General features: G+C 39.3%; 1 protein-coding gene across 2 annotated transcripts in view; it reads right to left on the bottom strand.

Moving 5' to 3' along the window:
• Positions 1 to 12,665, bottom strand: part of LOC108926137 (catenin alpha-2-like) — a 268,579-nt gene that overhangs the window by 20,624 nt on the left and 235,290 nt on the right. For both annotated transcript variants that reach the window (XM_018738659.2, XM_018738660.2), the window contains 3 exons: positions 9,162 to 9,313; positions 4,902 to 5,015; positions 509 to 690 (listed from right to left, as the gene is read on the bottom strand). In XM_018738659.2, the coding sequence (XP_018594175.1) occupies positions 509 to 690; positions 4,902 to 5,015; positions 9,162 to 9,313 (448 nt within the window). The remainder of the gene's footprint in view (positions 1 to 508; positions 691 to 4,901; positions 5,016 to 9,161; positions 9,314 to 12,665) is intronic.

The raw sequence follows: 12,665 nt of genomic DNA, 5'->3' as shown, positions 1-12,665 counted from the left end.
TGATGGTCAGCTCCCCGCTGCCCACTCCTGCCTTGCCTCAAGGGCACAATGAGGACCAGCTGCTGCCAGGTAAAGGGCCATCAATAAGGAATTTAAAAGCAGCTTGTTTGCCAGGAGAGAATTTTGGGAGTAAAGGGGGGAGTGAGAGAGAGGTCTAAGAAAGATTCCCTAGCCTGGCCCTTGATGTGCCCTTTTCTGGTGTGGGCTTTGAGTTTGCATGTTTTTCCCCTGTTCTCTTTTCTCATTTTGATGGATTATGTTGCTTGTAAATATGAAGGCTGCTTCCTTTTTGGCTGAGACCTACTGTCTGATGCCTTTGTCCTGCCTATGTCACATCTGTATTTAGTGGACACAAGTGACCACTAAATACAGAAAATGTCAAAGCATAATTATTTGTACTACTGTTATAATTGACAGGGCGAAAGTAAGCTTTATTTGGAGAGATCTTTAACCTTTCCCTCCCCAAGTCACCCTCTCCATCTGGCAGGTGCCATTTCTGCATGGATACCTGGTAAAGTCTGTCATCTCCATCATGATCATGCACATCTGCTTTGCCAGCACGATGATATCATTGCCATTGTCATCCCACTTGGCCACCTCAGCATCCAGTTTACATTTCTCCTGGCGGAAGCTCTCCACTTGCTCTGCAATCTTGGCCTTCTCCTCCTGGGGTAGCTGTGCCATGATTGCCTGAGGATGTTGAAGGAGTAGGTCAAAAATCTACAGTTCCAGGAGAGAACACAAACCTGATCCTGCAAAACAGTAGGAAGCTCTGGGACTGAATTGGAAGCTACTTTTGAGAGCTTTAACCATAATTGGCTTATATTTTATACGTAAACATTGGAAACAGCAAACTGATGAACTGGATGAAAAGGTTTCGATAAACAAATCAAAGAAGAAAACTTTTTTTTTTTGTAAATATTGTATGAACTGAGAAAGCACTCTATGCCTTAAAATGCCTATACAACCATAACAGTTTGCTGCAGAAATCTTGACAAGCTAAGTCTACTTTGTGAAGAACAAAGTAATATTCTACTGCATTTATTTTGCATATTAATTGGAAACATTACATATTAACAAACAAAATTTTTTTCCAAGGTCACAACAGTAAAAAATAATATTTTCTGTGGGATGTATAAATGTTTTTTCTCTTACAAATAAATACTTTAAAAACACCTAATATTGGTAGTGGTTAATTAATAACCTAGACTGAAATTAATGTGTATTATGTATTATATTAATTAGGACTGTGGGGAATAATTAAAATGTATGAAGGCATGAATTATTTAAACAAAAAAAGATGCTTTTCATTGGTTTCAAGAGCTGTGTTTATATTGGGTTTTTATAAGCGACATCTCAGTGTTTCATGCCTTTGTTTTTTCTTGAGTTTGGTTACTAAGCAAGGCTATAAATGTTCCCTGTTCGGACTTTCACAGATGAAATGCTGCACATTTCGAGGGAAGGCGCTTGTTTTGCTCAGGGGAGCAGGATTTTCTACAGTGAAAATGTTTCCCTTTTCTTGTTCATTGCCCCTGAAACACAAGTAAGACACTGTAATATTCTCTTTGTTCAAAGCAGCCTGTAGCCTGTTATAAATCAGAGAAAGTTGCAATAGGCTGTGAATTACCTGTTCTAAATATAGCTGCAAGCAGGGCTAATGGATGCTTAGCACAGCAAGCCTGTGGCCCTTGCAGACACCTCACAGTTTGACGTAGCACCACAGTACAGTTCAGCCAGTACCTCAGTTGCCGTGATGCTTCTCCCTTTTTGCTGTGACCGTCTACTAGGTTTTGCTTAAAATGAGTTGTCCATCAGGCAGTAATGACCACACCCAAGACAATGATCCTTGACACTGTTGTTATTTAGCTCTTCTCCATGGTGGCTTACACTGATTTACCCATTTATCCAGCTGGATAATTTTTACTATTTCAGTTCAAGCTAAGTACCTTGATCAAAGGTACTACAGCAAGAAGTGGGATTTGAACCCATAGGTGATGGCTCTAACCACTATGTATCTTGCTGACATGTGTTGAAATTCATTTGATTACTAAAAATGTAGCATTACTTACACACACACACTTTCAGAACCACGTGTCCCATACAGGGTTGCGGAGCCTACCCGGTAACACAGGGCGTAAGGCTGGAGGGGACACACCCAGGACAGGACGCCAGTCCGTCGCAAGGCACCCCAAGCAGGACTCAAACCCCAGACCCACTAGAGAGCAGAACTGTGGTCCAACCCACTGCACCACCGCACCCCTGGATTATAGCATTCCTCCTCTAGACTTTTTCTGTTTTCTTTTGAAAACCTGTTGAGTTCTTGGCACTCCACAAAAAGAAAATCTAATTATTAAAATTAGCAAAAAAAATTTTTAAAAAGTGCTTATTTTATTTTTAAAGAGTGCTTATTTTACCAAATATTTAGTTGAGAAGGCCTTGACAATTTTACTAAATCGTGTGTGTGTGTATATGTATATACTGTATATATATGTTTGTGTGTGTGGGTGTGTGAGTGTAGGGGGTGTGATGGTGCAGCGGGTTTGGGTGGGTCCTGCTCTCTGGCAGATCTGGGGTTCAAGTCCTGCTTGGGGTGCCTTGCGGCGGACTGGCGTCCCGCCTGGGGAGTATCCCCTCTAGCCTTGCGCCCTGTGTTGCCGGACTAGGCTCCGGTTTGGCGCAACCCTGCTTGGGACGAGTGGTTTCAGACAATGTGTGTGTGTATATATAATCTCAGGAAGATATTTTGTGAAGATATTATTCCCAGTTAGCACATTATATATATGTAGTATATACTTTCTTTTTTTTGGCCAGTTACCATCAGGCTCTAAAGCCTGAATAACATGGGGCACATTATTACAGATGTGTGCATTTTTTCCACTCAAGCATACCGTTCATTAATTATTATTTGATTCAGATATAAATCACAAAGCATTTTCACCCATTGTATATTGAAAATTCCTTCTGCATCTAAATTACATATTAATGACAAAAGCTCAAGCGTAATACAGGACATAAAATATTACAGCAAATGATCAGTTTACATTGATGTAATAAAGGCTGTATTCAAATCAAACAGCTAATGATCTCCTAAGAAGTAAATCCCAAAATTGCGTAGGCACGTTTACTTATATTCAAAATGCAAGAGGTATAAAACAAAGAATCAGTTACATAGCAGTAATATTCACAAGAGGCATTATTACTTATTAATAAAAACAACATGAATTATGAACGGTGCAAATGAAATGTCACACGAGTCAATGTAAAATAGCTCTTGCCTCTGCATTGTGCTTCCAAAATGTGAGCAGAGCATACAGTAATGAGTGAGAAATGACATTTCTGAATCCCTAGCTATCTCCACGGGGCCGAACTATGAGCTCCTGAGTCGGGGTCACTGATTCACATTACCACGATATTATCTGCCTGAGCCAGTCATTCTCCTTTTGCTCACTGGCAGTTACGTTGATTATTAAGTGCTTATTATTCTGAAGCCACCCAAAATTAGACTATAAAATGATGGTTACTTTGGGTGGGAGGGGTGGTTTTATTATGGAAATGTGTGATTTGCATTGGTCAAGAAAAGAAATCATTTATATCTCTTGCAGTTCAACGGCACGAAGCTGAAAAGGGTCGAGAGCGAGAGACAGAGCAAATGGAGAAAGAGAAAAGACAGTCCCTGGTGTGGTTTTTCTGAATGCAGTCATTTCCACAGAGATAAACACTGTCTCTCTCTTTCTATACATAGCACACATACACACTTCATTTATTGAGCTGATGTTTTTGCATAACTGACAACGTTCAGCTGCTTACACTGATTTACCCATTTATACAGCTGGGCAATTTTTACTCTGTTAATTCAAGGGAAGTACCTTGAAGTGGAATTCCAACTTGGGTTAATATTTAAGAGATATTAGGCTAACAATTTTAAGAGCAGGTGCAGTGAAAACAGTACAATTGAAGCTCCTTCTGCTCCCTTTTTACTTTGTTTGTTTGTTCATTTAAAGGCAGAAGTGTTGTTGAAATGCTTTTCACATGTTTTTAGTTCACATAACCCGATCTTTTACAGTGCAGCATAATATCACATTTTTATTTTAACATTTTCAGTGTTGCTTTTATTAGTTTCTAAATTCATCTTTGATAATACCTCAAAGCATTTTTTACTTGTTTTGTTTTTTCTCTTCTTTTCTTTATTTATTTATTTTTTTAGAAAATATATATAACAGAGATAGCAGTGTCATACAAGACAAACTGTTGCTGGTACAAAATAATTCAAAACTTTCAAGAATTAATTTTCATGAAACGAGAGCCTGAAGGGAATATATTAACATGGAATGGACCATATAACTCCTTTTCCCTCTGGTCATCATAGGGGAACGCAGGAGGGTTGGCCCCATCCACCTAGGGCCCCTTGTGGAGCGTTACATAACTGCAATGTATCATACTTCAAATATGCAGATTTATTGCAATTGCTGCTTAAAATGCAAGATTGCACTTGTTTGAAATGCACACTTGAAGCCTGTAGTGTTTAAACATTCAGCTGCATTTGTCCATTGGGAAACCACAAATTTTGATTTTCAAATTGCACTGAAGCCAAATCACGTTGATGGACATGTGAATGTAAACATATTTCAGCACTCTTGAAAAAAGTTACAATGTTAAAACTGTATTATTCGAATTATAAGCCGTATTTACTACTGTACTACTACTCACTAAAATATATGTTTCATTATAACAGTCCAGTTGTTCATTCATTTCTATGGGAATGGACAAAGAGATAAAGTAGCTGTGAAATATCACATTTGTGAGTGTTAGTATTATTCTCCAGATTAATTAGGCTCAATACAATGATGGTGTATTTAGTACAGAATACTAATATTCTCACTGTTGCATTTTACAGCACTCACCCTGGCACTCTGTCCAGCAATAAGTTGATCGTCCTCAGTTTGGACACTTGTCCGGCTACGGGCATCATAGTCCTCTTGTTCAAAGTCAGAGTCATCCTCCAGCTCCTCGGGCGTCTAACAAGGAAAAGGAAAAAGAGTCAAGAAGAAACATGTCACGGCAGCATGATGCTCTAACCACCAGGAAAAATCATGGACTAAAATATAATCAGTGTGTAACTCTGAACAGACTTTGGCTCCAGGTGCAAGATGAAATACTGCCTAAACCAGAGCAGAAGGGCTTTTTTCATTGTTAGCCAGGATATTTGTTTAATACTGACCAGAAAAGGAGAATTTAGAAAAAAAAGAAATGAATTGTTTTTCACATGCTTGATTTTAATCTTTCAAGGACCAATGTGATGAGATATATATTTAGCATATAAGTAATAATGTTAAATTTTTCCTTAGAATATGAATTATAAGACTTTCATTATGGAATTATATGTTATTTAAATACATGCCCAGGAGGGGTAGGAAGTCACTGGTTCTTTGATCCCAGGGGTATATTGCTCTCGCATTTCACTGGGGTGTCTATCTATCTATCTATCTATCTATCTATCTATCTATTGCCAGTGCTCTGTGTCTACACTTTGTAAAAATAAATTGAATCAAACTGAATTCATATCATACACTCTTAAGGCTTGTCATTAGGTAGAATAAATAGTGTTGTATGAACTTTGAGCAGCTTTAACTTGTGCCTGCATGCTGAAATGAAAATCGGTTTTAGTTCTACATTGTTTTGTTGGGTATACATAAGTCGTGCCTAATGCATTATGTACGTAACATAAGCACTGATTAAGAAATGCAGAAAGCTGTTGCAGGATGTTGTACAGTGTTTAACAATAATAAAGAAATGTGCATAACATTACATTTAAGTTTAAAGCTACTTGTTTCTGTAGTGCAAGAGTCATTAGGTAAATACATATCTCATGTTACATATGTTGTTTCCGTTGACCTGGGAATCAAAGCAATTTAAACATCAACATGGTCTTGGACAAAGGTGTCAAGCAAACAAACAGAGAAACACAAAAAAAGTAAGTCATCACCCTGGGCATCACCCTGCCCTGTTCGCACTAAGCCTCCCTGCGAAGTCACGCTTTCCTAATTCAAGGCACTCTCAGAATCTAAAATCTCCAACCTCCTGATGTCACACAGAGCCACCACCTGCTCACTTCATCGGATCCCATTGTCACTCCTACAGACTATCTCCCCGCAACTCTCCACCTTCATCTCTAAGATCATCAACTCCTCGCTCTCCTCTGGCTACTTCCCATCTGACTTAAAAACTGCTCTCATTTCACTTCTGGTAAGGAAACCAGCTCTGGATCCTAACTACAAAACTAAGCCCAAAACTACAGGCCAGTTTCCCTCCTCTCTTTCCTGTCTAAAACTCTAGAACAGGGGGCCTGTGATCAACTATCTGAATTCCTCACCTGGAACCATCTCCTCGATGGACATCAGTCTAGATTCAAAGTTGGTCACTCCACGGACACAGCGCTCCTGGCAGTGTCTGATGCTCTCTAGTTGGCTAGAGCGGCCTCCATCTCTTCGGTCCTCATCCTCCTCGACCTGTCTGCAGCATTTGACACTGTCAACCACCAAATTCTACTCTGCTTTCTTAATCAGCTTGGGATCAACGGAACGGCACTGCGATGGTTCAAGTCATATTTATCTGACAGATCCTAACAAGTGGTCTGGCAGGGCTCCTGCTCCTCTTCTTTGCCTCCCTCAACTGGTGTCCCACAGGGCTCAGTACTGGGCCCTCTTCTCATCTCAATCTATACGTCTTCCCTCGGCCCTGTCATTGCCTCCCGTGGATTCAAGTACCACTGCTACACTGATGATACCCCGCTCTTCCTCTCCTTTCCACCTGGAGCATCAGACACTTCCGCACACGTCATTGTCTGCCTGTTGGACATCTCTGCATGGATGTCTGATCACCACCTCCAACTCAACCTCTCCTAAACAGAGATCCTACACCTTCCAGCTGGCCTGTCTTCCTGCCACGATCTCTCGATCAAACTGGACAACTCACTCATTTTGCCTACCCCCTCAGCTAAGAGTCTGGGAGTGATGATTAACTCAAATCTATCTTTCTTTCAGCACATCGAAGCCACAACTTGGAACTGCAGATACATCCTGCATAACATGCGCAAGATCCATCCTTACCTACCTCACTACTGACTCCACCCAACTACTTGTCCAGTCCATGGTGACATCCTCTCTGGACTACTGTAACTCTCTCCTGTCTGGCCTCTCCACTACTGCCATCAAACTTCTACATCTGATACGGAATGTTGCTGCCCGAGTTGTGTTTGACTTGCTGAAGCGTTCTCATGTATCTCCTCTACTCATTTCTCTGCACTGGCTTCCTATGGCTGCTCGGATCAAATTTAACACCCTGGTTATTGCCTATAAAAGCATCAATAGAACTGCTCCCAGCTATCTACAAGACTTTATCAACTGCTACACCCCAACCAGACTGCTACGATCTTCCAAATCTGCCCACTTAGTGGTCCCACACAAAAAAGGTAAAGCATGGAGATTCTCAGTTCTGGCTCCGTTGTGATGGAATGACCTCCTCCTCTCACTCAGAACCACTAAAAGTCTGCCCACATTTAACAAGGGTCTGACAACTCACCTCTTCCAGACTCGCTGTGCCCATGATCCCTTAAGTTCATGTAAGGTGTAAATGTTCATGCACCATAACTTTAAGATCATGCCCGGATAAGCCTTTATGCAGCTAAACTTGTAATTTATGCAAATTGTTTGTGTATCTCAAAAATAAAAAAAAAAGCAGGAAGGTGATCAGAAATCGCTGATATTTTTATGAAGTTTTATGTAACTACTTGTGTGATGAACGTTGGTGCATATGGCAGAAAAAACTAAATAAATTGTATTTAAGAATCACATGTCTGCAACGATGTCTCTCTTTCTCCTAATGTTATGCACAAATTGTTTTCTATGAGATGTACATCGCTTTGGAGAAAACTGTCCACTAAATGAATACATGTAAATGTAAATATGTCAGTAAAGAAATAAACAAATAAAATGCAGAGCAGTATTTCAGCTAGGAATATGTACATGAAGACAATAATCCCCACCTGTAAAAACACATATGTATGGTACAAAAAAGTAGACCACTCAGTGGAATTTATTTTACATCATTTTCAGCTTATATTATGTTTCTGTATGTCTTCTTTCAATTTAGTACAAAAATACCAAGAAAAAGCTAAAAAAAAAGACAGGAAAAGCGACAAACGGGACATCCTGAAGGCTGCAACCGCAAGCACTCTTTGGGAGAGCTACACACTTTGCTCTCACAGTCCCCATCACTTATTCATGAGGCAGATTTGCTGCTTCCTCTCTGGGCTCCAAAGAGCCTTTATTAACATTTAACATTTAACATCGCACAGACAATATTTTAGCTATGAAGCCCAATAAGAACAGCCTAATGTTAAATACTGAACCCCCACGAGAAGTTAAAAGAAACTGTCTTTGTACTTTTATTATTATTATTATTATTATCATTATTATTAGTAGTAGTAGTAGTCGTAGTAGTGGTAGTAGTCGTAGTAGTAGTAGTATATTTTTTACAAAGAATGAATTAAACAACAAATTGTGAATTCAAACCCATATCCTAGCATAGAGCATATGGAGTGGGGAGGGAAAAAACTGAGCTGGTCAAAAGAACTTCAAAGCCCTGATGTACATTATTTACCAGCATCAAATTATTTCCATAATTTGATTTTGTAGCCACACTGGGACTTGTTCCAACAGATTAATGTTTAATAAATAGTGTATGTTGGTGAGAGAGGCATCTCATCCATCTGTCAGATTCTGGAACCCTCTCACAGAATACTGCTATGAACATTTGAACATCTCTGGCCAACTACGGATAGGGTCTGTACTCAGTTTAATAAAAACAAACAAACAAGTAAAATCCCTTCAAATGTATGAAGATGTAAGAACCGGCCTTCTACAACATGACTGTAGTTATGCTGCGGTGACATTTGTTGTGGCAGATTTTCACTGTGACTTGTTATGCACCTAATTAGCATTATGAAAATGAGTTTGTAAAGGGAGGCAGAGACAAAAGTAACGCACACTGCTCAGGCATTCATGGGACGTCACTTAAAATAATACTGCCAGCACAAAACAAATCAAGCCCCACAATTCGTACGCCCAGAAGTCTGTTGACATCACAAGGAGAGGGCCCCCTACCCTTATCATGAGGACAGCTTTCCGGATGTCGCGGACCCCGTCGTACACCAGACGGGAGGCGTCGATGAATTCGTTCTCTTCAAAGGGCTGTGGGGGGCTGGTGCTCAGTGCTTCAATGGCAACCTCGACTTGTTCGGCAAAGCGGGGCATAACTAGGCGTAGAAAGGACATGAAAGAAAGAGGAGGGTGAAAGTTAGAATTTCAAACAACATTCAGAGTTAATTCTCACTTATCACAACAGTACAAACAACACCTGAAACTGGCCGACACTGGTATTGCCCCTCTTTTTCAGAGCGAATCATATGCCAATTAGCTGTGTTTCACCTTATCAGACCATAGGGACAGCAGCTAAGGGGATCTGTATTGTATGCCAGATGTCAGGGCTTGAAAGCAAAGATGATGCTGGTGGGCATCTGCTGAAATGAGCTGACATTTGAGCTGAAGGGACTTTGAATCCCTTTGCAAAGTGCAGAGAGGAGCAGATCTGTCTGTCGGTCTGTTTGTCTGCCTGCCTGGATGCATGTCTGTCTGTCTGTTTCCCTAGGTCATTTGTAATGATGTTGCTCTTCAAGAATTTTTATGAATTTTCTCACTTCAAGCTTTAAACTACGTAGAACTCTCGTTCGCCTTTTCAACATCTGACACTTTCTTTAAAGTATTTTACATGGTATTACGTTATTATTATACATGATAAAGATTCAGAAGACTAATGAGAGATGCTGACACATGCATGAGAGACAACTGAGATCTGTAAGAGGAGCCATGCCCTGTGTTGGGGGTCAAAAGATGGTCAACTGTCATCTATCCATTCATCCATGCTTCCATCTCTTTATTTATGTGTTTGAAAAATAGAACTGTATGATGTAATGACCAAGTTCACAGAATAGCCATAACACAAGCAAAAAAAAAAAAAAAGAAATGATGCTACAAGAAATGAGCCGCTGTTATTCCTTTTTTTTTCAGGACAAGTCTTCTGGCAGTTATACAGTTATACGGGACATTCAATAACGGTGAAATAAAGGTTTGCCTTTTGATTGCATTCTTTCAAAATGGAATACCAGAACCAGCCTTGAGCTTGTGCAGGAGGAGTAATGGTTGACTCTGTAATACCGCAGCGCATTTTTGGGGTTGATACCTGTTGGGGATCATTTGCCATTTTTGTGATTCATGATAAGCTAGCAATAGTGCAGGATCTAATGTGCATCTGTAAACTGACAGTAATTTGGCTTAGTGCCTATGTCCTCCACAGAACTTTAAATAACATGGGTAGTACAATGAAACATTTCCTTGATAGCAGTCTACTGACAACGACTTTAAGTGGTTCATATGGTGGACAGAAACAAACTGCACTTAAGAATCAAGCATCTGCATCTAAGTCTCTCCTTCTGCTAATGTAATACACACATTGTATTTTCTATGAGATGTATGTTGCATTGGAGAACAGCGTCTGCTAAATGAAGACATGTAAATGTAAATGTAAGTGGAATTTTGTCCATGTATACCTGGAATTTACCATGCAGAAAGATATTATAAATTGGTTGCTTAGCTGTAGTAAACTATTTGATCTATTTACACGGCTGCCTGTTTTTATTGGAATAACTCAGGGTGTAATAAAACCCGCCTTCCTCAATGATACTACAGCAGCGGCAGGAAGTGGGATTTGAACCAACAACCTTCAAAATGTAGTTCATCTCCACCTCCGTAACTGGTACTCTAACTGCTGCCTGGCCAACATTCACTACCAACTGTAAAGAGTAAAAGAAAAAAATGGAAAACTCTACATCCTTTTACAAGATGTAGCTTGATGGTTTCAGGGGATACTCAGAAGTTGAACTGTGCCCCATACTTCATGTAAACTGCTGGTAAAATGTAATTATAACACCATGTTCCCTTTTTAACAATGGTTATCAAAAGGTACTCCATTTCTGTGCTTGTCATTTTTATTAGTCCTAATGCGGAATTCTAGCTTTTCCGGTTTATGATTCATCATCAATCACTCGGTCATCAGTCAGTCTTTTCATCTTTTACAAAGCTCAGTACTGTACACTATGTGCCTTTATAGATCCCATTATTTTAATGGGGCAGGACTGGGTTAATGACCTTGCCCAGTGGAACAACAGAAGCACTCCTGGGGCTAAACCTCTAGTCTTTCAATTCCCAAGTCCACATCCTTAACACAGGCAATCCAATTTACGGTAGGTAGAAACAATTAACAGAAAAAGTAATTAAGAGCACATGCAAATTCAGATAATTCCATCACAGCTATTACAGCTTACACTGTATGCATTTGATTAAACTTTAAATACCTTCATCAAATTGAATTTTCCTTTCCTGATGATTTAATTATTATTTAATTATACTTAGTATTTTTATATATCCAAGAGCTGTGGTAAACCGTGATTTGGCACATTCAAGGCCCAAACTAGTACTGCAAATTCTTTTCTAGCATGACAAAGGAGCTATTGGTCTTCTATAGCCAGTAGGTCAACACTGGGAGATTGCAGAAGTCTGGAGTCATAGGACGAACTAACTGCACTGTCAAGTTTGAAGTATGAATTATGACATCATATTTATATATGATATATTACATATATAATTATCAAATATATAAATATGTGTGTGTGTGTATATATATATATATATATATATATATATATATATATATATACATATATAAAGCTTGTCATTCCTTGATTCCACAGTTTGTACTTAACTGTAATTAGTTCTGCATGATTTTGCAGCAAGATTAAAGATCCCAAGTCAGGTTATAAAGACAAAACCGGGGGGGGGGGGGGGGGGACTGCATGTGAATAACAAATTGGGCCATTATGAACAAAAAACAAGAAATGAATGTTCTGTTAAGAAAGGAATTGATAGATCTGAAGTGTATACTGTTTATCAGATGACTTAATAAGCCTGGGGCTATCACAATTCAGAATGCCTTTTTTTAAATGTATACCTTATTACGAGCACAATTACAGATCAACTAAGGTATTACAAAACCATACAAACATAGAAATGCATAAAATAAAACTGGAGTCAATCCCATTTTTCAGACTTTTTTCTAAGCGAAGAGAGTCCAAAATTAATAGACATGAGAAACAGGAGTGCTTGGTGATCAATGGGGAATTTTTAACCTGGTTTTTTATTGGGTGGCATGAATTCCATACACCACAGAGGCACAATATATATCTTTTGACAAGAACAAATTACTATTTTTCTTTCTCACTGGTTAAGTGTAAAATAGGGCTCTGGGTTTTTATAGTGTTCCAGTGTCAGATGATCTTTGTGTTGGGCTTTTATGTTGAATTTCTGTTGACTTTTATGTAAAAGTAGCACTGCAGCAACTTTGTCATGTTTCCTTTAAGCATAATTTCTCTTCTGGTCAACACCTGTCTAACATCACTCTTCCTCCTCTACTTTCAGCTCATCGGTGATGTCGGGTGTTATCCTCTGACCCAAAGCCAGAGGCTGTGCCCTTGCCACCCTAACTTGGTCAGGGAT

The sequence above is a fragment of the Scleropages formosus genome, chromosome 3 (assembly GCF_900964775.1).
Source record: "Scleropages formosus chromosome 3, fSclFor1.1, whole genome shotgun sequence".
NCBI lineage: Eukaryota > Metazoa > Chordata > Actinopteri > Osteoglossiformes > Osteoglossidae > Scleropages > Scleropages formosus.
The sequence above is the reverse complement of the archived record's forward strand: the minus strand, read 5'-3'. Positions and strand labels throughout refer to the sequence as shown.